Here is a 24,991-nt window from a genome sequence, read left to right on the forward strand (position 1 = left end):
AAGACTCATCTCAGCATCATTACACCAGATGAAAGACGGGAGGGAGGCTCTAGGAGAAGAAAAGGGGCCGTGATGAGCAGACAAAGATGAAGGGTCTCATCCTGTAACCTAGAGAATGAAAGAGACAGTGGAGAGGAGAGGGGCCTTAGGGGTGGAAAGGAGAGAACAATAGGCCTCGGGCCCAAACAGACTGAGGACACAGGAGGAAGCCAGGGAGCATCTATCTGCCCTCTGAGCCCACTGGGGGGCTCAGAATGAGGGCTGACGCTAGAGCTAGCTGTTCAGTATGGCAGCCACCAGCCAAACGCAGCTACTGAGCACTTGAAAAGGGGTTAATCCGAACTGAGATGTGCTGTAAGAATAAAATGCACACTGGATTTTTTAAACTTAGCAGAAAAAAGTAAACCGTATCATTAATGATTTTAAAATATTGATTATATGTTGAAGACACTGGATATATTGGGCTAAATAAAATATATTATTATGCTCATCTCACCTGTTTCTTTTTACTGTTGGCGTACTGCAAAAAAGCCTGGCGTACTGTAGCCCATGGGTCACAAACAGTCAGACATGACGGAGCAACTGAACAACAATGTGGCTGTTAAAAAATTGAAAATCATGTCACTTGCATTATATTTCTATCAGACAGTGCTGCTTCAGAGCACATTCATCCATTTATTCAACAAAATTTTATTGGGTGCTAGCTGTATGCCAGGCAAGGTGTGGAGGATTAGAAGGTGAGCAAAACCAGACCCTGTCGCTGGTTTCCTGGAGATTACAGTAATCAAATAATCACTCAGACGGGTGCCTAAATGCAAAGAGAGGTAACTAGTTTAAAGAAAAGGAGTTGTGGGGACTCCTCTGGTGGTCCAGTGGTTAAAACTCCGTGCTTACAAAGCAGAGGGCATGGGTTTGATCCCTGGCCGGGGAAACTGAGATTCCACGTGCTATGTGACACAACCAGTGGGGGCGGGGAAGGAGTGGAACCTGATGCTCTCTGAACCTGGATTCAAAAAACCTGATTTGTATCCAGAATATGGTGAGAGCTTTTCCCCAAGGAAGCACTGAACTGGGAGGTAACTTGAGAAAGGAAGAATGGTACAGAAAGGATCAGTCAGTTCAGTTCAGTCGCTCAGTCGTGTCTAACTCTTTGCAACCCCATGGACTGCAGCACATCAGACTTCCCTGTCCATCACCAACTCCTGGAGCTTGCTCAAACTCATGTCCATCGAGTTGGTGATGCCATCCAACCATCTCATCCTCTGTCATCTGCTTCTCCTCCTGACTTCAATCTTTCCCAGCATCAGGTGGGAAAGAACTGACTTTTCCAATGAGTCAGTTTTTGCATCAGGTGGTCAAAGTATTGAAGCTTCAAGTTCAGCATCCGTCCTTCCAATGAATATTCAGGACTGAAGTCAGAAGGGATAGCATGTGCAAAGGTCCTGTAACTTGAAGCTTGAAGAAATGTGAGAGTGCTGGTGTGGGGAAGCATAGAGTGAGGATGAGGACAGATGGAGCAAGGCAGTGAGTCTGGAGGGGTTGGCAAGAGTCTCATACAGCGTCTGAGGGGTTGGCAGGAGTCTCACATAGCGTCTGAGGCAACATTAAAGATCGGGAACCAATGAAGCAGTTTTGCTCTTGCTGGGGAATTAGAGAAGGGATGAAAGTTAGGCTGAAGGAGGACAAAGAGGGTTTCTCCACGATGTGGTGGTGGGTGGGTGTGAATCTCTGGCACTGTCTTTCGGGTTCTCTGCCCCACTGTCCCCAGGAGCCCCAGACCAGCGTCAGTTACCTCCACACCTCCTATCCCATCCCGTGTGCTATAAGGAGCTTTCACGATGCCCTCTTCTTGCCAGCTCTGTGGCTCCTCCTTTACCTCTCACTTCCACCTCCTGGCCCTCTTATCCTGTCCCACCCTAATGCCCCTCATAGCAACCAGAGCTGTGCTTTCTGAGATGGAAACCTGTCTATGGCATCCCCTGCTTAATCCCCCTCAGTGGCTCCCCAGTGTTCTAAAGATTAGTCCAGGTGGCTTTAATGTGTCTCTTTGTAAGCCCTTCCCTGTCTGGCCCCACTGACTCGCTCTCTGGACTCCAGGCACAGGAGTCTCCCCAGGGCCCGTGTGCTCTGTTCTCTCTTCAGGGCCTTTGCTGCGCTGATTCCTCTGCCAGGAAATTTCTCCTCCCCCAGCTTGTTGACTCCACTTCAGTAGGGCTTAGCCTCAGTGTCTCTTTCCTGGCAAACCTTCCCTAACCCCTGGGAGGGGACTCCCACTCACCGTTAGCATGGCACTGCGCACCATCAGGGGCTGTCTGCTGCCTCCCCGTCAAGAACTTAAGACTGTGGAAGGGTCTGCATCTCCTTATTTCCACATGCAGCATCTGGCTCTCCCCCACCAAATTAGAGGCATTTCCCCCATCAGAATGGGGGCTCTTCTAGGACAGGAATTGTGCCTCCCGCATCAGATTAGAGGCATCCTCAAGTCTGGGGCTGTGTCTCCCCTCTTTGGAGGCAAGGTCCCTTAAGAGTCTGTCTCTCCCATCACAGTGGGGTTACCCAAGACCCAGGATTATTTCTAATTTTGACTCTAAATCACTGCCCCTCCCCACCACCTTCCTCACAACCCTCACAAGCTGGGAGTGGGAGACAGAAGACGCCTCCCTCCACCTCACACATAACTCTTGGCTGGGGTCCGGTTGGCCCTTCCCAGGATCCCAAGATCAGGAAGGCTTGTTTGCTGTTCTTTGTGGGAAAGCAAGCCTCCCGTGGCATTCCCTAGCAACCACAAGCTGAGCAGCTCAAACCAGCTGTCTGGCCAGCCTGGGAGAGGGGCACAGGCCCAGGGCCTGGAAGTCTGCAACTCCTGGGCCAGGCAGGGCGCAAAGCCAGGCTGGTGGGAGCTGGGGCTGGGACCTGCCTGGGAGAGCCACAGGGGAGGGGCCTGCCCACCTCAGGCTGGGCCAGCCAGGCTCCTGCCAGGCCATCTGGAGCAGGACTGTGTGTGTGCGCTTGTGTGTTGGGCTGAGGGGTGCCTCCCAGGTCATGTGGGTGGCTGGGAGCTGTGGGGTTGTGACCTGGCCCTCCTAGCAAGCCTCTGGCTCCCCGGTGGTCAGTTTCACTTCTGACATCTGGTCAAGTTCATAGCTGGCCAGCTTCCTGCATGGCCATTTTCACTTTCCCTCGCCAAGGTCTGGCAGCTAAGGCCCCCCACTCTGTCTTCATCCCACTTAACTCCATGGTGACACATGTGAATTTGCTGGATTTTGTTAAAACTTCCCCATTATGTGGGGGGAGAAAAATAGGACAGGAACTCACCGAATTGGAAATTATACCCAGGTCCCTACCACACACACACACAACCCCCTACCAACTCAAACCACGTATGTTTCCAGAAAATCTCTGTACAATTTTTCTTTCTTTGCTATTTAATGTTCATCATTTATGTTTTATGTGTAGGTTTCAGGAGGACCCAAGAAATGATTACACAGGATGCAAGGGGCAGGCGACAGGGAGGGTGACAAGGAATGTGGAGCTCACAGCTCCCAGCTGCGGGAGGGACTGGGCAAAAAGGCTCCATCTCAGCCCAAAGGGAGGCAGGAGAGGCCCCAGAACCAAACACATGCTAAAACATACTTGCAACCTCCAACCCCCTCCCCCGCTGCTGGGGAGGAAAATAAATACCTCAGACTCTGTCCCACTCCCCAGATTCACAGGTGAGGGGTCAGCAGGTGAGTTTCCTCCTCCTGTTACTGATTCAGGTCAAAGAAGTGTGGTCTATGTACAATGTCCCCAGTCCCTTATACAGGGGTGAGAGACCCCTGGGCTGGGGAGGGGGTGGCTGGCAGTGCGCACCCTGCTTGGGGCTCGTTCATGCTAAATAGAGGGGGGCCACACTCATTCCAACACCAAGCAAAACAGGCCAGGAGGGACCTCATGGCCCCTTTCTGGTACCAAGCTAGGAAAGAAACAGTCCTTTGAAGGGTCGTCTAAACTCGGAAGAGACCCTCGATGGGCCACACTCTAACTCCGTTTCTTCCTGCTGCGTTCCCACACTGGTCCACTTTTTTTCACTGCAGCCTCCAGAGCCCAGCCAAACCCGTGCTTGCAGGGAAAGGGTGGAGGGGGGAGCATTCCTCCACGTGCAGGCCCTTGGAAGGCAGGCGCCAGCTCAAGCCTCAGTCGTCCTTGGCCTGCCAAACCCGGGGGTGAGGGAAGACGGCGAGCAGAGTTCAATTCCCTTCGATGCTTCTCTGGCAGCTGCCCCAGCAGGATCCGGCCTTGGCCCAAGAGAAAGAACTCTTGGAGAGAAGCAAGATTTCTCATCCTGTGTGTGTCTCTCTGAATCTGCATGCTGCAGGTCAGGGGGGGCGGTCCTTAGTCCCCGACCCCCAAGGCTGACTCCAGGGGAAGATGCTGCCTGTGTTAGCTCCAAGTCTATGCTGGGATGGCAAATACTTACAGACTGCCACACCACAGATGTCACACTGACATACCTGAGGGGACAGGCAGAGGGAAGCCACACCCCTCACCACAAACCCCAACCCTGACTGGGGTCAGGACAGACCAGGGGGTCAGGCCTTGGGTGAAGTACCTGCCCTTCACAGGGGCTGGATAGATCTGGAGATGCTGAAGAGCAGATTGGGTTTGGCTGTGAGACACTTGCCAGAGGGTCGTCTGGTCCCCTCCAGCAAGCCTGAGGTCTGTGCTCCTCATTCAGGGTGAGGGGATAGCTCATCTTTGGCTTCTCCATTGCTGGAAGCTTTGGGCAAATGAATCTCTCTCTGGGCCTCACGGTCCTATACAAGGAGGGGGATAGACTAGATTTCAACCCCCTTACCAGCTCTGATAAACCTCTGAGGCTCTTCGTCTTAGGCCACAGGGGAGGAGGCAAGGGGGCTGAGAGAGGTTTAGGCCATACAGGTGCTCCCTCGTTCCCCGAGTTCACAGTGTAGTGTCCATGGTTCTGCTTCCTCAGTCTCTCCCTCTGAGTCTCTGGAGCCTTGTCATGCCCCCACCACCATCCCTGGTGTCAGCCTCCCAGATATGACAACCTGCTAAGGTGGGAGGGGCTGGCACCCCGAGAAACAGGGCGAGAAGCGAGCAGGAGGCCTGAGATGGCGAGGGGGCAGAGAGGGTGGGAGAGGCTGCAGGGGCACCTGCGGCACGAGAGGGAGAAGCAATGATTGGAGGCGGTGGGGCCACATGGGAGCAGCGACGGGGCTGTGGTTTGGGGGCCCGGCTCTGAGGCCCTGCCCAGAGGCGGGCAGCTCTGACCCGAGGGGTTGGCTGGAGCGTCAGTTGTCCGAATGTGGGGGCAGGGCAGGGGCTCCTGGGCCGGCTCACACGGGGGACGTGGCCGTGGACTCGCTGCACAGGCTCTCCACGATGTCGGCGCGCTGGATGCGGCGCAGGGCCGCAAGGAGGGTGTCGAGCGTGGCGCTGTCCTGGGCAGCCCAGCTGGCCAGCAGGGCGCGGGCTGGGCAGGCCTCGTGGGTGAAGGAGTCTATATGCTCAGGCTGGTAACCCAACTCGCCTGCCAGATGCCGCCAGGTGTCCCCCGCAGAGCCGTTGAGCAGCTTCTCCACCTCCTCCCGCTTGGCCAGCGGCAGGCTGCTGTAGAGGCCTCCATCACCCTTGAGGGCTGCCAAGAACCCAGGGGGAGTCAAGCACTACCCACTAGACCCCCTTTCTCCCACAGTGGGTGTGGGGGCCTGGAATAAGACCCAAGAAGGGCTGAGACACTTCTCCTCTCAGTCTGGGGAGGACCCAAGAGCCTAAAAGCAGAGGAATGCCCAAGATGCAGTCCTGGATGTGGGCAGGGCAGTGGAGGCACCTGGGGGATGCTGACTCATGTCTTCTCCTCATTCTTAGCTCCAGAGCCATCCCCAGCCCCTAACTTCCCTGCCCCCGCCCCCCAGCAATTAATCAAGGCAGAGGAGACAGGACTTCTGGTCCTAGACTCAACTGCAGCAAGTGTCTGGAGCTGGGCTATGGGCCACCAATTAGGGGACATAATTAACTACTTGTTCCCCAGAAGTCCTGGGCAGGAGGCTAATTGCAGCCACTCTGCGGAGTAATTAGCTCTGGGGGACAATTAGCTTGATGAGTCTAGATGCTCCAGTTTGTCAAAGCTTCTGTTTCCCAAGTCATTCCACTGGCAAGGGCCTCTGCTACCCACTCTCTCACCCCACCTCTTCCACCCAGAGGCCTGCAGCCAGCCCCTCTGCAGTCCCTCCTACAGTCTAATCTTCATTACTCCTGTTCTCCCTGCCTCAGTACCCCCCCGCCCGGCCCTGCTACTCACCCTGGCCTGCGGCAGTCTGCGTGTGGGGCTGCTGGTCATGCAGGCTCTGGCTGTCCACAGAGATGCCGCTATCGCTGTGTAGCTTTTCCCCCTCTGGTGGGGGTGTCTGGTTCACAGGTCGGCTGTTGGCTCCTTGCTTGTTCTGCTTGCAGCTGTTCCACCTGGAGCCGGAGCATAGGCCCAGTCTCAGAGCCTGAGGAGCCACACGGCCATGTGGCTAAAGTGTCTGTGCTCTGGCGCATGGGCACCAGAGGCCTGGTGGGGGCTGGTCCCTAACCCCCGCCCAGCACGGGAGGCTCTCTCATACCTGCCCTCTACATTCCTTTCCCCGGCCCACACTGGAAGCACCGTGAGGGCACAGCGGCACCCAGGGCTTGGTGTATGTAGCCGGTGTTCAGTAAATGCCCATGGGACGAATGGTGCACAAATAAATGACTTCCCAGAATTTCACTTTTCCCAATCTTTCCTTCTAAAGTACTCCCACATGTGTGCAGGCGTACGTGTGAGGATTTCCCCTGCTATTATAAGCAATAAGGAAAAACTAAAAGCAAACCAAATGTCCATCTATAGGAGATTGGTTAAATAAATTATACTCCACCCATATTATTGAATGAGCAGTTATAACTAATCAGATAATTCTATATGTTCTGAGGAAAGCTCTCCCAAGGGAGATTAGTGAAAAAGTAAGTTGCAGAATATGTAGAGTGTGATCACATTGATATTAAAAAAAAAGAAAGCCAACCTGCATGTACATATAACTATAAAAGGTTTTATACACATGTGTTTATAAATGCATAGAAAATGGCTGGAAGGGATCCATTCCAAACAGAGTCCAAAGAGGAGAGGGGTAGGTAGGATTTGGAGAGATAAAAGGAGGTTTTACGACTTTTTGCTTTACAAGACATTGGTCGTCTCTGCATTATCCCAAACAACCATGTTATTTCTTTGATGATTTTTTCTAAAGAATGGAAAATGCATTTAAACATCTAAAATGCTTTCGAGTTCTTCTCCACATCCTGGATTTCTGGACATGAGTGCCATAATATCCATGTGCGACATGGGAAAGAAAGATACACACACACACACAGGTAACTGTGTGAATAAATGGGGTCCAGGGAATGAGGATGCAAGCAGCTGGTAAAAGCAGCTCTGTGTGCAGCTGGAGGCTGAGGAGTCAGGCAGGGGAGGACAGTGCGGGTGGGGAGGTGCTGACGCCAGGGCAGGACAGGCCTGCCACACCTTGAAGTAAAGACTTCAGCGTGAAGTTGATGGCAAGTGAGGATGAGCTTGGTTTGGGGCTGAGTTAAAAGAGTGTGTGCATTTTCAGGTCATGGTCGCAGCAAAGCTCTCCCTGAGGCCAAAGATCTGGCTCCCTGTCTCAGGTTCCCCCTCTCACCTCTTGAAGGCGATGTAGGCCACAAGGCCCACAACCACAGCAGCCAGGATGGAGCAATAGACAGGGATGAGGTTGTCGGCGGTACCTCGGGTCACCACAGGCTGGGAGCTGCCCATCACCGTGGTCACCACATCTGACACAGTGCTGGTTACCAGATCTTGCTCTGGAGGTACCTCGGGCTCCTGGGTGCTGGGGTCTGTGCTGTCGGAGCCCTCAGGGGGCGTGGCCCGTGTAATCCAACGTCCAGGGATCTCTGGAAGAAAAGGCTACAGGAGTGAGGACCCACTTTCCCCCGAGTCCCTCCCCTAGATCCTGACCCCCAGAGCTTTACCCCAGACCCGGCCTTGCCCCAGGTGCTTGTATGCCCGGCGGCTACACGTACAGGTGTGGGCTGGGATTGGCTATATGACATCACGATGGTGGAGAAGACCAAGGATCTAAGAATCAACAGCCCTCGGCCCCCTTCAGCTCTGTCACTGACTTCCTGTGTGACTCTGGACCAGTTCCTTCAATTCTCAGGACCTCAATTTCCATATCTATAGAATGGGGATATTAAAAGATAGTCTTCAAGCTCCTTTCCATCTCGGGGAAAGCTGTGACCCTATAATTCAACTCTGCCTACTCTGGGTACCCAGAAGCCTCGCCTGGAGATAAACACACAAAGAAGTAAATAAGCACTAGGATGCCTCCAGCTGGAGGCAGGATAGCGAATGTAATTTCTCTGGCCCCAGCTTGTCCTAGTGGTCCCAGTCATCCCTGTCCTAAAGAAGGGTAAGAGTAATCAGGTGTGGCAGAGAGGTACTGTCCGATGCACTGTCCTCTGAGAGCTGACATCCAGCCTTTTTTCCAGGCTCTCGTGTCCTAGCTCTAGGCTCAGGCAGGGTGGGGAGGTGCACAGCTGGCTTGCTTCCCTCCAGCCAGTCCATGGATAGTGGCTAGCCTCTATTTCCTGCCCTGTGTAGCCCCCATACCATCTGATCTTGCCATCTAGAGAAGACAGTGTCAGATAGCCCAAACCCAAGTGGGAAAGGATGAGGACTGCTGGTGGAGAGCAAGCCCACAGACCAGGCACTGCCCTGTCTCAGAGGAAGGAGACTGCTCTGCCACCTACTGAGGTTCTTTCATATCAGCTGGGCATTGCCAGCCCCCCTGGTAGGGGACTGAGCACTCCCTGGCAGCAGTGGGTGGTATTTTCCATTCTTTCACCCAGCTGAAGGCAGTACCTGGGGTTGTGGGCTCTGGATGACCTGGGGGTACCTGTCTGGGCAAAGTTGCCTACCCCATCTATCCTCGCTTCCCACGCCTGAGGCAGGGAGGGAAAGCAGACAGGACAAGCCACTGGGGTGAAGGGCAGGGACTTTGCTCCCCAGATCTGCCCCACTCAGCCCTCAAGTTTGCCCACCCAAATTGGAATTGAAGCTGCCCACTGGTTTCCTAGACCTCCTTGGCTCAAGGCAAAGATGCTTCAAAGGCCCCCACTTTCAGCACCTTCTGAAGAATAAGGTCCCCAGATGTGACTCTGGAATCCATCTGGCTGGCACTGGCGAGGGGGCTGCCATCTGCTGCCCTATCCCTCCCCTCCCTCATCTCAGTCCTGGGAAGGATAGGGTGGAAGAGGTGGGGCAGGGAGTGGAGGAGACACAGCCCTACCTTCTGACACGGCACTGGTTTGGGGAGGGTCTTCTCTTGCCTGGCTAGGGGACTGGGCCAGCTGGAGGGGCAACCTGACCCCCGAGGCTGAGGGTACAGCTCTGCTCAAGTGACCCGAACCCAGAGGCTGAAGGCACGGTTAGGTGGAAGGTCAGTGAATCAGGCATCACAGAGATTTAGGAGCAGAGGGGAAGAGCTGAGGGAGGGTGGGAGCCAGACCAGGCTGAAGACAGCGCTTCCAGGGCGCTTTCCCCTAGTCTCCCGAATGCCCCCCTAACAGAGGGCGAGGATGAGATCCAGATGTGACCACGTCCTCTGGCATTCCAATCCACTAAGCCCCTGGCAGGTCCTGACAGCCGTTTCCGGCATAGGAGCTCTCAGACTTGGGGGGGTGGAAAGAAGGACTGGGTTACTCCTCCTAAACCCAAATTTCTTTAGTTGAGGGCTAGAGGGTCAGGTTCTGCCCCCAAGGTGGGTGAGTCACCATGTGGACACCTGAAATGTATATGCAAGGAATATACCCTGCACTGGAGGGGAGGGGGACAGCCAAACTACCACAAGTCAAATTCCATTTCCTGAAATGCTCCCCCCTGCCCTGGAGCTGACATGTAACCCTTCCGAGGGAGAAGGAGAAGAGGGGCAGGGACAAACACACCCCTTCAGGGTGGCTGGAAAAGCAGAGCAGTATCTGGAAGGAATCTGTGAATGCCCATAAAGGCAGAGCCCACCCCTCTCCCAGCTGGCAACCTTTCTTTGCTCTAACTGCACCCCTAACTCCCACCCCCCACCAGCTGGTCCCAACTTGCCCACAGAAGCGTGCCACCCGCTGCCCGTTGCAGGCTGCTGAAACTCCCCCTGCTCTGCCCTGCGCCTGATGCTACTTGCCTGTCTCCTGGGCCAGGGCAATTGCCCCCGGAACCACCACATCCCACTGCTCCACCCCAACCCCACATCCCAGTGCAGGAAGCTTCACACACATGCTTGGCCTCAGCCCAGCTTAACAGCCCTCTCCACCCTGAGGTCCCGGCACCAGAGGATCACAGGATTTGGAAGGCCGGCACGGGTGTGTCAGAGCAGAGGCTCTCCACAGCAGGGGATCTGCCTCCCCCATCCGACTGCAGGCAGACTGAAGGCAGAGGCTGTGCTGCCCCCACCACAAAGGGGGATCTCCTGGGAACTAAGTGCTGGCAGACTGGGGCAAAGGCCAGCTCTCTCCTGTCCAACTCAGGGCTCCCAGAAGGAGGCACTTGTTGCCTGCTCAAAATGGGAGAGCCCCCTGAGGGTTAGGTCCCAAAGGGAAATAGCTACACAGGTGCCCAGTCCTAGAGCGATAGAAAGTAAAGGCAGTCAACCCCTCTCCCAAGATGGATGTCACCAACCAGGGGACCAAAACAGTTCCGCCCTGGCTACCACAGGGCTTCCTCCTCCCATGCCAGGAACTGCCCATCCGACTAAGGCGGGCATACCCAGCTCCCATCCCCCCGGGGAGCTGAGGGCCCTCCACATGCACCTGCCTCATCCTCAGGCTCCCAAACCCCAAGCCTGCTGCTTTCCTTTCCTTCTCTATCCCAAAGCGCCCCTGTTCCCACGATCTCCTCAGTGTTCCCGGGGCTCACTTCATCCTTGGCTAAACTGTAACAGTGACTTCTGACCCCTCCCCAACAAGGTGACGTGAACCAGCCCCTGTCCCTAACCTGGAAACCCTGTGACCAGTAGGAAACTGAGGTCCAGAAACCAAAGTGACCTTCTTGACATCACTCAGTAAGTGAGAGTGTGGCGGACTCCATCCTAAGTCCCAGAGCCACAGTGGGTCTCAGAGCCAAAGGGTCCCAGTTCTGGAGGGTCCTAGACCCCTTCTCCAGTTCAGAGAGTCTACCTCAGGCTCAAACATGCACTATCTGTGCTCTGGCCACAGAGGCCACCTCTCTGCCACCCACCCAGTCCCAAGCCGGCAGCCACAGATTACCAAAGCGTGGGAACCGAGTGCGGCCTGGGAGGATGCTTTCCAAACACTTAGCCCAGAGAGGCTAACAGTGGATGGGCTCCTTTGGTGGGAAAGATCAGGAGGGTGTCTGCTGGCTCGAGGCCATGGGGGCTGCCCCTGCAGGCCATGGGCGGACCCTTGTAGACCCTGCCGGCCGGGGTGGGCGCCTTCCGCACCGCGCAGCCCCGGGCTCTCACCCTCGCATTCGGCGTCGGCCCAGCGCGTGCACTCGCGCAGCTGGCGCTCCGTGTCCTCGCACACCGTGCAGGGCAGGCAGGGGTCCACGTGGTTGGCCTCGTCGGAGTACGTGCCGTCGGGGCACTCCTCGCAGACGGTGTTCTGCTTGTCCTGGCACGAGAACACGAGCCCCGAGCCCGCCTCGCACACGCGGCACGCCTCGCAGCGGCCGGTCGTCTCGTCCTGGTAATAGCCGTAGGCGCAGCGGCACACGGCGTCGTCGGCCTCCACGCAGGGCGCCGACATGCTCTGCAGTCCCACGCACTCCGTGCACGGCTTACACGGCTCCGTGGCGCTCACCACGTCCGAGAAGGTCACGCCTGAGGACAGAGGGATGTGCGGGATGGGGGTGGGGGAGCCGCACCCCGAATTTAGTCGCCTGCCTTCGGGGCACTTGGGACGCTGGAGCCCCTCGGCCCACCTCGCCCCCTCATTAACACCCCCTTCTCCCGCCCGTCCCCGATTCCGGGTGTGGGAAAGCTTGGAAAGAGAAAGGGAGCCAGGAGCCCCATGTTCCGGCCCCGGAAACTCTGGCCCTGAAGTCTCAAGGGGTAACACAGCTGGTGCCGGTAAATTTCTTGGCAGATTCTCTCCGAGAGTTCCCAGCATGATTAAGGAATAATCTGAGCGTGGTTCCCACCCAGCCCTTCCCCCAGGCCAGAGCTGAGCTGTGAACCCAGCCCAGGCATGGCCAGCCTTCCCAGAGAGCCTCAGCTGCCCTTCCATTTCTATCCGCACAGGCAGAGGCTCAGGTGTGGCCTGAATGGGAGTAACTAGGGTTAGATGACAAAATCTCCCACCCATGGCGCTACCCCACGCTGCTGAAGGGCTTGGCTCTAGAGGGCGGGGATGAGACTCCTGCTAAGAAAGGCACAGCGGGAGGGGTTGAAGCTAGAAGGGAAAGAGGACTTGTGTGTGTGGTCCCTCTTTGCACGAGGCAGAGAGGACCCTGGCATCCCTCCCCTTATTCTGGAGCATGAGTCAAAGGGCATGAAGGAAAAATCTCTAAGCTCACTCTTGACTCATGCGCTGGAGTAAGGGAACGGATGCCAGGGTCCTCTCTGCCTCGTGTAAAGAGTGGGTAGGCACAGAGCCAGATCTTCTTTACCCCTTCTAGCCCAGAGTGGGGAACTCCATGCCAAACTGAATCCAAGAGAATGTATCCTTGCTCCAAGGGCAGGAAGAGCACACAGTTAGGACCTGAGAACTGGGGAAAGAGGGTAGCTCAGAATGTGGAAGCAGAGGTAGCAGATTAGGATCCCAATGGAGGGAAACTGGGGCTTGCTGTGGGGTTCCTATCTTAACCTTCTCTAACGGCATCCAGACACAAGATGGAGCACAGGTTGGGATCTTGGAGGTTGGGATTAGGGCTGGAGAAGCAAAGAAGGGAAAAAGCAGAGAGAAGTCAAAGGGGCAGCAGTTGGGAGTAGGGTGGGGGTTTGGAGAGAAGAAAAGATAGAGATGGGCCTGGAGGGAGCCTTCAGTTTCAACTCACTTCTGGCAGAGCAACTCCTGTGCTTCTCTTCTTAGGCATCAAGCAGGTCTGGATTCAAGACCTGCTTCCATCACTTTATTAGCTGTGTGACTCTGGGTGTCTTACTTAACCTCTCTGAGCTTTTTTCTTTCTCTGTAAAACTGGGAATAATGTCTCTGTTCACAGGGTTGTGGTGAGGAGTAAGTGAAATTCTACCATTAAGCACTTGACACACAGCAGGGATCCTGTAACAGTTGGGCCCCTGGGGTGGGCAATGATAAATTCAGTAGCAGGGATACAGTCAAACAGAAAGGACTTCCTAGCAAAGGCAAGATGTCCGATTTATACAAGAAGCTCCTATCTCGTTGGCATGTGGCAGTGGGGTGGGTCTAGTCACATGGGAGGGAAAGGAGAGGGCCCTGCTCATGGGAAAATATAGAAAATTAGCAGCGAACTCCTAGGAGAGAGTTTTAGGGGGTGGGAAAAATGTGGTCTTTTTTGGCAGAGAATGAAGGCAGGAGCTTAATGGGTTTCCTTGTGGAAACGTTTTGAGGATAGAGGGAAAGTCCGCTGGGGTCTCCATCCCATAAAGTAGACTTTTAAAGGCAGCCTGTTAACACAGCTGGGGGAGGGGGGGAAATGTGAGAAAAGAGGAAGGGAGGGGAGTGGAGGGAGCAAGCGGGATTTCTGAGCTGCCTCTCTGCTCCTGTCTCCTCTCCCCTTCCCTGGAGATGCCCTCTCTCAGCCTCCTGTATCCCAGCCCTTGCTTTGACAGAAGGATTAGGGTCCCATCTTGGGAGACTTGCTGTCCAAAGAGAAGAGGTCCTGGGTAAGAGTCTAGGAAATGAGAGGAAAACATGGGAGATTCCAGGGCAGCTGTGATTGGCTAGTCCTGCCCTGGGATGGAAACCCTGTTAGGCCAGGGCCAGGGGAGGTACCCAGATGGCAAGGTAGCAAAGGGATGTCTAGCCTTCCCTACCTGGCATCCCTCTGCTGGGGGATGGAGTTACAGGATCCACAAGCACAGAAATAGGAAAGCTGTGTTTGGGATACCAAGGAGTTGGGGTTGCCTGAAGGAGAGATACGCTGTGTGCAGTGTGGTGCCTGGAGGTGGTGGTGGCGGCGGTGGCAAGACATTCAAGGTAAGACCGGCGGATTCAGAGTTCCCAGTTCCTACACCCTGGTTCCCAACATGATTAAAGAACAATCTGAGTAGAGTTCCCACTGGCCCCCAGGTGGGCACTGAGTGCCAGGTAGAAGGCAGGACCTAACTGTCCTCAGGAAAGATTTCCAGACAGAGTCAGGAAAAGGGTTCATGGCCTGAAAGCAACTGGTGGGAGGGCATCCATCAGAGATGAGACAAGGGCACAGAATTTCAGATCACAGACCCACCACCTCATCCAGCACCTCTGGAAGATGGGGTTCTCTCCCCTCCTCAAGGAAATCCCAGGTAGGAATGGCCACAGTGCCCCTCCCCGCTGTTGCACCCAACATCGCTCCCCAGTAAGGACATCCTTGTAATGCTCCAACCCCCATCCCTGTTGCCTGGGGAAAACTCTGTTTCCTCTGTCAGAACTGAAGTACAGTTGCCCTGGGGAGCAGTGGCGGGGATGCGGGGCGGGGGGTTGGGTAGTGGGAGGTGCTGGGGGCTGATGGGGGGTGGTAGCCACACCCTCCCAGGATCCCCCAAGGTCAGTCTCCAGGGTAGCTAGGATTTGATCCTCTTCCCCTCCCCCCAAATGCGCCAAGGGTAAGTGGCAGCCATTGATTTTGCAGCGCAGATGATATTTTTAGCTGATCTTAGCATCAGCTACTCCTCCCACCTAGCCACACTCTTCTACTAGGCCTCTCTACTTGGGGGCTGGGAACGGGCACCCCCTGGGCATCCCCCATCATGCCCCCCTTCTGCCTCTGCATACTTCCCTCATCCATTCTGAGCTGCCCCTCTCTGTCTCCTATGCTGGGTCAGACTCACTTCTGGCACCCATGCAGTGGTGGGCAGGAGTTCCTGCCAGGACCCAGAGCGCCTGTAAGGCCTCTACTGGGCATGCCCGCCAGTCCCCTTGCCCTCCCTTCCATTCTGCTCTCCTTCCCCCACCGGACACTTTCTACTTACTGTCCAGGCAGGGTTCACACACGGTCTGGTTGGCTCCACAAGGCTGGGCCACACCCTCGCCCAGGTTGCAGGCTTTGCAGCACTCTCCGCTGTGGGTGTACAGGCCCGTGAGGCATGCTTCCTTGGCACCTCCAAGGGACACCTGGATGGGGGAAGATGAAGAAGGTCAGACTGGCAAGAGCAAGGAGACAGGATGTATTTCGAGGGAGCAAACACCCCTTTCTGAAGCCTTCTATTGGAACCACCTGGTCTGGGATGAGCTCACCAGGGAGGCATATGGCACTTGAAAGCTGACAGGGAAGAAAGGCAGGGGGACAGCACACCCCTGCAGGCTGCTGGGTTGTGAGATCAAGAGCCTCAGATGCTGACCTTCTGCAAAGTTCACCTTGGGGTTACAGTAACTCCTGGAATCCCAAGGACACACCATGTGGGGAGGGTAACCTGAGGACCAGCAGAGGGCCTTTGGGCGGCGGTCAGGAACCAGCAGGCGAGTTGCAGCTTGCTCAGGGCTCCCAGCCAAGGGGGCAACTTGAAGCTGAAATCTAGCCCAAATGACACTTGCTAAGCTGCACACCTGCAGGGATGCGTCTACCCTGAGGGGAATCTTTTTCTAAGAAAGGCTAGCAGAGCTCTACTCTCGGTCCTTAATCCTACCGTTCCATATATTAAGTATCAAATGGGAGGTGTCTGTACCCAAGACCAGAAGGCAGAGGGATGGGACCTTGGGTTCAAATCCTGACTCTGCTCTGGGAATTCTGATCTGCTCATTTCCCTCTGAGTTTTCATCTCTCTGGAAAGATAAGAGATGGAGACAGCTCAGGGCCCACAGCCAATCATCAGGACTCTGGTGCAAAGACGGGGGAAAAGGACGCCTGTTACCAATGATGAGAAAGTGGCTGCTCTCACCACCCAGCAGCCCTGCTCCCCCAGGGTTTGATTTCCAGCCACCAGCCCTTTTCTCCCTGCCCCCATACAGTCAGTGGGAACAACACTGGAAACAGCGGAAAAGGGAGTCAGATTCTTGCTGCCGAGGCATCTTTGCTCATGGATGGAATGATTTAGCACCAGATTCCCTAGAGGGAGGGGCTGCTGGCAGATTGCTTTATATTTCTGTTCCTTGAAAAAAAGCTTAACGTCTAATAAAACTCCACAGCCTGTTTCCCTGGCTCCAGACCACGCAGTTCCCATTTGATGCTCAGAGGAAGTATGGACTCTTGGGTCATGGGACTAGAGAGGAGCCGTAAGGATCATTTGGGCATTCCTTGCTTCCACATTGGCCAGAATGGCTCCCAATACTCCTTTCCCTTCAGTCCTTCCAATTGTCCTGAGGTCTCACTAGGGTTCAGGGGAGGCAGGGGGATAGATAGGTTGGATCAGTCTAGGAGGCAGCCTGCAGTCCTCCAGAGACTGGTGGGGAGGATACAGGCAGCACAGGAGGGGAACCTTGGGTGTTGCCACCGTCCATTCCCAGGTGGCAGGAACACAGTGCTGGGAACATCTGCAGACCAGAAGCCTTGGCCTGGGGAGAGGGTAGTCCCAGATGCAGGCTTTCCCCCAGGAGGTGAGCAAGATTCCAGAAGGGTCTGTATGGATTTCTTTTCATCCTTCAGTGTTCTGCTTAATGGCACTTCATCAGGGAACTGGTTCTGTGGCCCCAGTCTCTGCTTCATCAGGCAGAGCTGCCCTGTCACATGTCCTCCCTGTTCACTCCTGTCTGCTCTGACACTCTACAGAGTCCCCCACTGGACTGTCAGCTCCCTGAGGCCAAGGACTCTGGTTGCCTCAGTGCCTGTGATGGTACCTGGCACATATTAGGGACCCAACATGTATACTTAGGGAATATTTAAGAACATAATATTATACAGCCTCAATTAACTAGCACTTCAGGGACTGATTTCTGGGTAGCTGAGTTTCCGGGAAATCATGGCTTTGCTGTTCTCACCTAATGTTTCTCACTTTAACCATGGAGGCTGCACCTTCCTCCTTCTCTAGAACATGCCTTCACGGTTTCCCCATGACTCAGGGACTCAATATTTACATCAACAAGTATTCCAGGATGCAATGCAGTGAAGCCCTGTGCTTTTTATCCCAGAGTAACACACTTTTGTCTCTTTGAGTTCCCCTGTCAGCGTTTCTTCAGTTCTGCCTGCTCCCTTCCTGTCAGGATATCAGTTGTCAATTCTCGCTGCTACTAGTGGGACCTAAGCAGCCCCTCCCCCGTTCTAATTTCTGGTGGCTCAGTGGTAAAGAATCCCCTTGCCACTGCAGGAGACGTAGGTTCGATTCTTGGGTCAGGAAGATCTCCTGGAGAAGGAAATGTTAACCCACTCCAGTATTCTTGCCTGGGAAATCCTATGGACAGAGGAGCCTGGCCGGCTTCAGGGAAGATGGCTACAGTCCATGGGATAGCAAAAGAGCTTGACACAACTTAGTGACTGAACAACAACAAATTCAATCTTTAGAAAATATATAACTAGCCCTAGGAAGAAGGTATATAAATCGAGTGTAAGCAGGATCTGATCTAGCAGAGGGCAATACTCAGAGTAAAAAGTCTACCTTCCTCCTCTGCTGCCTTCACTGCTCTGAGTACTGGCTCACGGCTTACAAGCTGGCTGACCTGTGACAGATTTGGAATTTCTCTGTGCCTTAGTTTCTTTGTCATTAGGTAACCATGACAGTTTCTGCCTCTCAGGGTTGCTGGAGGCAGTAAATAAATGAGTATGGTGTTTATTCACTTTGGGACCTCTCTTTTCTCTTTTCCAAGGTCCTTTGTGGCTTTTGGCTGTGTTCCAGTTAGTTGAGGCTGGTAGAGAGAACTGGGCTCCAGATAGCTGAGGGGGTCTGTCTGTGGCAGTCATGGGCAGAGGGGCAGCCTCATGCAAGCCCCTCTTCTGGAAGCCTCCTCTCCCTGTGGCAGCCTGTGGTCCTCTGTCTTCTCCAGAGTCTTCCGTTTGGAATCCAGGCCACATAATTAGTAACCATGTGTTTCCTAAACTTGTTTTGTTTTCTATTTCAAAACATTCCATTTCTGCTACTTAATAGTATGCTGCTGCTGCTAAGTTGCTTCAGTCCTGTCCGACTCTGGGTATCAATTCTCAATCTCTCTAAGCCTCAATTTCCGCCCCCCCCTAAAATGCTGGATTGGTGATATCTACTGCCCAAGTTTGCTTTGAAAATTAAATGAAATAAGGTATGTAACTCTGCCTGGTGCATAATAGGAGTTCAATAAATGTTGGTTACCAAAGAAATGTTTTGTCTTATAGAGAGTGAGCTGCTGAGCCTAAGGGGTAGGTAGTGGGAGAGGAGAATTCAGCCATCCCCAAACAGGGGAAACCATCTCAGAGTAGGGGGCAGGATAAAAATGGAGAGAGATTTACCCACCAAGAGCAGTCTGAAGAGGGTATGCAGGCCAAAGGAGGCTGGAGAACAGCTCTGTTTAAAGTTAACTAACTCAAATATTTACTGAGCACTAAACTAAGAGTTTCCAATGAAACAGGATCCCTGATTTGTGGCAGGAGTCACAGTGCCATGAGGGAGAGGAAATATCACCTCAAACAGTTGTTCCAGAAGCTGATGAGGAAGGTTTGAGGGACAGACGTGGAAACTGAGGCCCTCAGAGGTCATCCTGCTAAGTGGCCAGGAAGGACTAACCCAACTACACCATCTATCGGTCCAAGGCCAGCAATCCTGGGAAGTGGGGTGGGTGTCACTAGGACTCAGGCTAATTGTTCCAAAATGAGCAATTTACCAAAATGATAGACACATTTGCTTGAAATTAACATTTATTATACTTACTCATTCCATTTTTGAGAATGTTTGCAAATCTTTTTTTTCCATGTCAAGGCTTTCAAGAAACTAAGGTGCAAATATGCTTAGGTGAACTGACTTTTAATAATCAATTTAAAAAACTGGACAAAACAGAAAACACACCAAAATAGCTGAAAGAATTTGAAACTATAGGAAGGCTTCACGGTGATGAGTCCTAACTATTCACAATAGCTTCAGCAAAGGGTTCCTTAGGTGAATGGAGCCATTGGCTGGGTGAAGAGGTTGGAGAGTTTTCAAATATGGGAAGGGTCTTTTGAGACCAATGCAAACCCTGAGGAGGCACTGGCACATGCCCCCCTCCCATCCCTTGAAACAGGGGTGGAGTTTGAGGGGGAAAACAAGATCTAATTACTGAGGAGGGTGCTGCAGGAAGACTCTGAAAGGGAGGAGGGCTCTGAGTGGGGGGAGTGAAGGGGCTCAGCTACAAATCTGCGGTGCCAAGGGCATAGGACAGAGTCTAATCTCCAGGTCTAGTGGTGGTTCAGGGCCACGTGTCCTCCCGTGATTTGGAAGGCTGGGCAGGGGAGTGTGCCTGGCATAAGGAGGAAAGAGTAAACTCCAAGCCAGGAATCCCGGGTTCCAACAAGGGCGCCACTACATACTAACTGGGGGAACCTGGTTTCCTTTCTGAAGGCCTGAGAGGTTCAGCTTTCTCAACTGTAAAATGGGAATAACTAGATTTGCTCTGCTGGGACAGGAGAAATTACCCAGGGCAGTGCGTGGCACACGGTAGGCACTCAACCAATTTTGTTATTCCCACCTCCGCGCCTCCCACCCCAGGGAAGAATCTAGGCGCGTGAACGCGACCCGGCTGGTACAGCAGGGCGGGGACCCCTTCCCTGCTGGGGTCTCCTCCCCCACCCGCTCCTGTCCTCGCGTTTGCTGTCCTAGTTGCGTCCCTATTAGGCGCATTAGCCAGCCGGCGGCTCCGGTTACAGACGTCTGAATGACAAAGTGCCTCCATTACCGGCGCGGCCCGTCAGTCGACCCGCCGAGATGCGCTCCGGTTTCAGCACTCTCTCGCCGCGGCCCAGGAAGAAACTCGGACCGCTGCGGTGCGCAGGGCCAGCCCGTAGACAGCAGCCCTGCGGCGAGGCAGGGGCGAGAGCCGCAGGGGTGCGGGCGGCAGATTCTGTGCGGGTCCACCTTCCCGAGACCCCGGGCCCTCCACCCCCTGCTCCCTTCCTTCCTCGCCTTTTCTCTATTCGGGGGACACTCTCCAGCCCAAAACCCGAGCCCACGCCCTCGCCCCTCCGGAATCCGCACTACTGGCTGCCGCAATCCCCGCACCTGGCCACCCGCCTCGACCCCCGCCCTCCGCCCGGGGGAGGCTTCTCTAACCCGCGGTGTGAATGCGCAGACGTGCCCGCAGTCACTCCCAAATCCCCAGACGCAGCCACAGGTACTGACCGCCCCGGGGGGCTGTGCTGAGCTTCGGGGATGGGTCTCTGCCCATCCCAGCCCCCATATTCCCGCCCGCTTGCCGCCGAGACGTGCAGCTCTTCTCCGGAGCTGGGACGCCGGGCTGCCCCGTAAGACGTACGGGAGGTACCGAGCTGGCAGTCAGGTGAGGGGCAGTCTCCCTAAGATTCTGGCTCAACTCGCTTGTGGGACCTTCCTTGACCAATTGGTTAAAACTCTCAGAGCCTCAGTCTCCTTGTCTGTAAAATGGGGGGTTGGGGGCTCAGTGCTCAGAGATGAAGACGGCAGGGAGAGTGAGGACATCTCCATTGCAGAACCTTCCAGGGCACTCCCTTCACGGCCACACATCGGGTCCTGAATGTCCTGTCAGATCTACCGGGCGGACCTCGACGCTTTGTAAGACCCGCAGTTTCTTCGCCGAGATGTCTGAGAGCCTCTATCTTGTTCCGAGCCGGGAGTCTTTCACCGAAAGCTGGGCGGGGGGCGGGCAGAACCCCGATACCCCCACCCGCGCCGTTCGCGGAAACGTAGCGAACGGTCTGGGCGGCGCTGCGGCAGGTTGACTTCACAGGGGGTCCGGGTGGCGGGTGAAGCGCTCAGTCCCGGTCGCGCCAGTAGCCGCGATCGCGCAGCCTTCGCGCCGCAGCGCCCCCTGCCGGCAGCCCTCGCCGGCGCGCCCCCTCGGCGGCGCACTGCCTAGACCTTCCCGGCTTTGCGAGTCCCGCCTCTCTGCACCCCAAGAAGTGGCAGCGGCCAGAACCCGTCAGACGACGCCTGCTTCGTCCCATCCAGTCCGCAGCTCTGCTTCTAACCGCGAGAATAAGTGCGTAGCGGGAGCCCGCCGGTCTCTGGGGAACCGGGGAGGCGGGTTCGCCCTGGCGAGGTGGGCACTCCTTTCCCAGCCTCGGACCCCAAACCACAATTCCCCGACCCCGCGAGGAAGAGCGCGCGACACATGCGGGAAGAGTCTGTCTCTGCTCTCTCTTCTCGTCCCACTGTCTCTCGGCGGACAGGCGAGGCCCAGACCACTCAGGGTCTTCTCTCCCTACTCCGTCCTCTTTCCTTTTGCTTCCCTCTCTCCACCTCCCTCACCAGGTCCCTTCTGCCCTGCCTAACCCACTTCTCCCCCTTCAACAGAGCCCCGCTCCCCGAACCTCTCCCTCCCACGCCCCTCCCCCCACCCCATTGTCTGGCTGGTCTTCATTGTCCGATGCCCGTCCCCTTGCCTCCAGTCCCTCCATCCTCCTCCCACACAATTCTTATCTCCTCGTCTCCGGTTCCCCACCCCAGCCACTCTCGCCCCTCACTTTTCTAGTTCCTGTCCCATTCCTCGTCCTTCTCTAGCCTGGGTTCCGTCCCACGACTCTCCAGAGATCAAGATGCTCAGAGGGAAAGTCGCCTCAAGATCCCGCATTCAAGCGCCCTCTTCCGAAGAACCCAGGCATCCGAGAGCCCCACGACTCTCTCCTGAGAGACCCCTCCCAGCTCCTCCACACACACCTCCTATGGCACACGAGGACCTGCTTCCGTGCGCCCCTCTTCTCCGAATCTTTACCTTAAATCTCAGAGTCGCCTCTTCACTGTGAGAACCTGAGACGCTCCTCCGTGGATACTGGCATCGGAGCTCCTCTCTCGCCATCCACCCCCCAACCCCAGCATCTGGGACCCCAACGCTCTTTTCTGTTTCTCCTCAGGGAAACCTGGACTCATCGAGGTTTCGGTCCCGGGAAAGAGAGCTAGCTCCCCTTCAGTTAGCACTCACCCCCAGGAGCAGCAGCAGCAGCAGCAGGCGCGGCCCGTCCATGGCGCGGCCGGCGGCACCTGACCCCATCGGCCGCCTCCCGCGGCAGCGCTCGGCTTTCAGTTCAGCCCGCTCCGCGGACCGATAGGGCTGCGCTGCGCAGCGCTCCAGCGCCAGCCCCTCAGAGCTGGCGGAGGCTCGGCTCCCTCTGGCTGCCGGCGGGAGGGGCTAGGAGAAGCCAGTGCGGCGGCCCCGCCCTCTCCCCGCCCAGCCCGCCCACCCCCGGAACCGCGCCCGCCCTCCCCACGGTCTCCTGGAGAGGAGAGGCGGAAAGGGACATCGGGCAGGGAGCCGCGCCCGTGCGCCCCGCTGCCTCTTCTCCGCGCCCCGCCCTCAAAGCTTATCCCTGACCTGGTACCCGGCGCCCGACCCGTGCTGCTACGCGTCCGTCCCGGATTCTGTGGGCTTGGGTTCCCTCTCTTGCGCATCTTTCCCTGCCTCTGGCTTCAGCTTCTTCCCCGGTGCCCTGCTCCCTACCCAGCCGTTATCAGCAGTAATGCTCACTGCCCGCCCCTCCTTTCATTTCCCGGTCTATATCCAAGCCCTCCTCTGCCCCTTCCCAGTGCGGGGTTCTCTCTGCAAAGGCCTAGGGAAAGGAGTGAGAGAGGTGGCAAGTGGTCTGACACGGACCACAGACAGCGGGGACGTTCAAGGAGGAGACCATCCCGACATCATTTGAATTCTCAAAAGACGGGTCTGAAGCGATCCCAGGTGTGCACACAGACAAAAAGGAATACACACTCCCAAGGTTACATACATATGTGCTTATGCAGTCTCCTATGCCCCCGCCATCCTCACGCAGTCCTGTGGACCGGCGCCTTCTGCCCACGCCTGTGCACCTCCACACATGCACATTCATCCTCCGTGTGCTCATAACATTCAAACACACGTCCTCACGTACACACTCACACGTACATGTGTTCGTCTGCAGTCATCTCCATGAAAGCCCTCATATGTATAGTCTCTCACACAGTGCACACACACACAGAGATATGAACACATAGATGTATCCTCAACCATTTGCCTTCATTAGACTGTGTTTCCATAAGCTGATGAGCTCCCTGGAGGCAGGGACTATAGTTTCTTATCTGAATGCCTAGTACACAGTAGGTGTTCAATAAAGGTCTGCAGAAAGAATAAAAGAGTTGAATGGACTCACATCCATGTACCCATCCATGTACATCTCCAGGACCATACTCACCATGCTCTAGAAAACTTGGAAGTTTCAAATTATAGGCCCTGGCAACCCCAGGAGTTTGCCACCAGTCTTTTGGCAGGAAGCACTCCCACCTCCACCTTGATGGTCACCCCCACTTTGCCTGTCCCCACCCTTTCCTGGTTCCCAGACAGCCCTGGAGCACAGAGTTGTAGGGGGCAAGTCTATAAAGCTCATCTTCTCACCCTGAACTTGGCCAGGTGTGGACCTCAGTTTCAACTTTGAAAAAATAGCCTTACAGGAAGAAGGGAGAGATTAAGACACTTGTGCTGAGGGCAAGCTTACTACTGGTAGGTGATTTCCCAGTTAAATCGTTCATTTGTGGGAGTAAAAATTCTGCCCTGCGAGTTTCTTTCCTGGGTAACCAACAAAATCCAGTGGATATCCCCAGAAAGGACAGGTAGACGTCAATCACTGTGGCCTTGACCGTGAATGTGAATAAGCTACCTCCCATGGCTGGGCAGAAGACACCAGGCAGCCATCCCCTCTTCAGAAATCCCTGAGGATCCCTCCCCCCAGACAGGGGTTGCCTCTAAGCTGTCTCCTCCTGCTGCTTTTAGAGCCCTGCCTTGCCTCTCAGCTGAATTCATGGAAGGCAGGAAGGAGCAACATTAGTACTAAGAGCAGCATTGAGCAGCTTACTACCAAGGGTATCGGCAGTATGGCATTAATTTAAATACTTCTGTTATTAATTTATGATCCTGGTTACTATTATTGCCAAGGTTATCCATCTCAACACAATTTAATATGACCCACATCACCATGGCTGGGCCTGGGTTATTAATAATTTCCATGGTCTTGATCAATTTAAGCCTTACTCGAACAATTACAAACAGCAATTGTTACTATTATTAGCAGTATTTCTATGATTAAGCCTAAGCACAAGACCACGATGTAATGCTGAGTGCTGGTGGGGAGACGCTGTGAACTGAGCAGAGAAAAGAGCACTGAACTGAGAGTCAGACAGGCCTGGCCACATGCCTACAGGTCCCACCTCATCCTCACATTAGTTACTTCTGCCTGGTCTGTGGTTATATCATCTCTCTCAGCTTCAGTTTCCTCATCTATAAAATGGGAATTTTTTAGAAAAGATCCTATCTTGAACAGCAAAATAAAGTGCATCAAAAAAGAGACTCAATCTCCTTTTATTCATTCAACCCATGCATTTATTGAGCATGTGCTATGGGCCGTACATACCCTGCTCTAGGTACTGAGGATACAGCAGTGAACAATAGCAGCCGCCTTCATGGAGCTGATGTTCCAGTGTGTTAGTGATTTGATATGAAGGATTATTTTATAATGTGACACCTTGGCTTGACCGTTAGATAGATGGCAAGACGGTGATTAGAGTGCTTCTTTGCTGGGACCACCGCCATCACAATCTCCATCACTGTCACCATCCTGCCCATCTATACCAGAAACAGCACCACTATGACCACCCTCACCATGACACGAGCATCACTACCAGAAGCGCCACAGCTACCACTGCTATCACTGCATCCCACAACTGTCCCCATCACTGTCATGATTACCACGTCATCATTACCACCATCAACATCATCA

General features: G+C 54.7%; 1 protein-coding gene across 1 annotated transcript; it reads right to left on the bottom strand.

Moving 5' to 3' along the window:
- Positions 1-3,413: 3,413 nt before the first annotated feature.
- Positions 3,414-22,347, bottom strand: NGFR (nerve growth factor receptor). Its single transcript, XM_005890344.2, has 6 exons — positions 22,174-22,347; positions 15,162-15,303; positions 11,532-11,891; positions 7,701-7,953; positions 6,305-6,465; positions 3,414-5,641 (listed from the first exon to the last, which is right to left on the bottom strand). The coding sequence occupies exons 1-6, from the start codon at positions 22,240-22,242 to the stop codon at positions 5,340-5,342; spliced, it is 1,287 nt and encodes a 428-aa protein (XP_005890406.1). The 5' UTR covers positions 22,243-22,347; the 3' UTR covers positions 3,414-5,339.
- Positions 22,348-24,991: the final 2,644 nt, after the last annotated feature.

This window comes from Bos mutus, chromosome 19 (assembly GCF_027580195.1).
Source record: "Bos mutus isolate GX-2022 chromosome 19, NWIPB_WYAK_1.1, whole genome shotgun sequence".
Lineage (NCBI taxonomy): Eukaryota > Metazoa > Chordata > Mammalia > Artiodactyla > Bovidae > Bos > Bos mutus.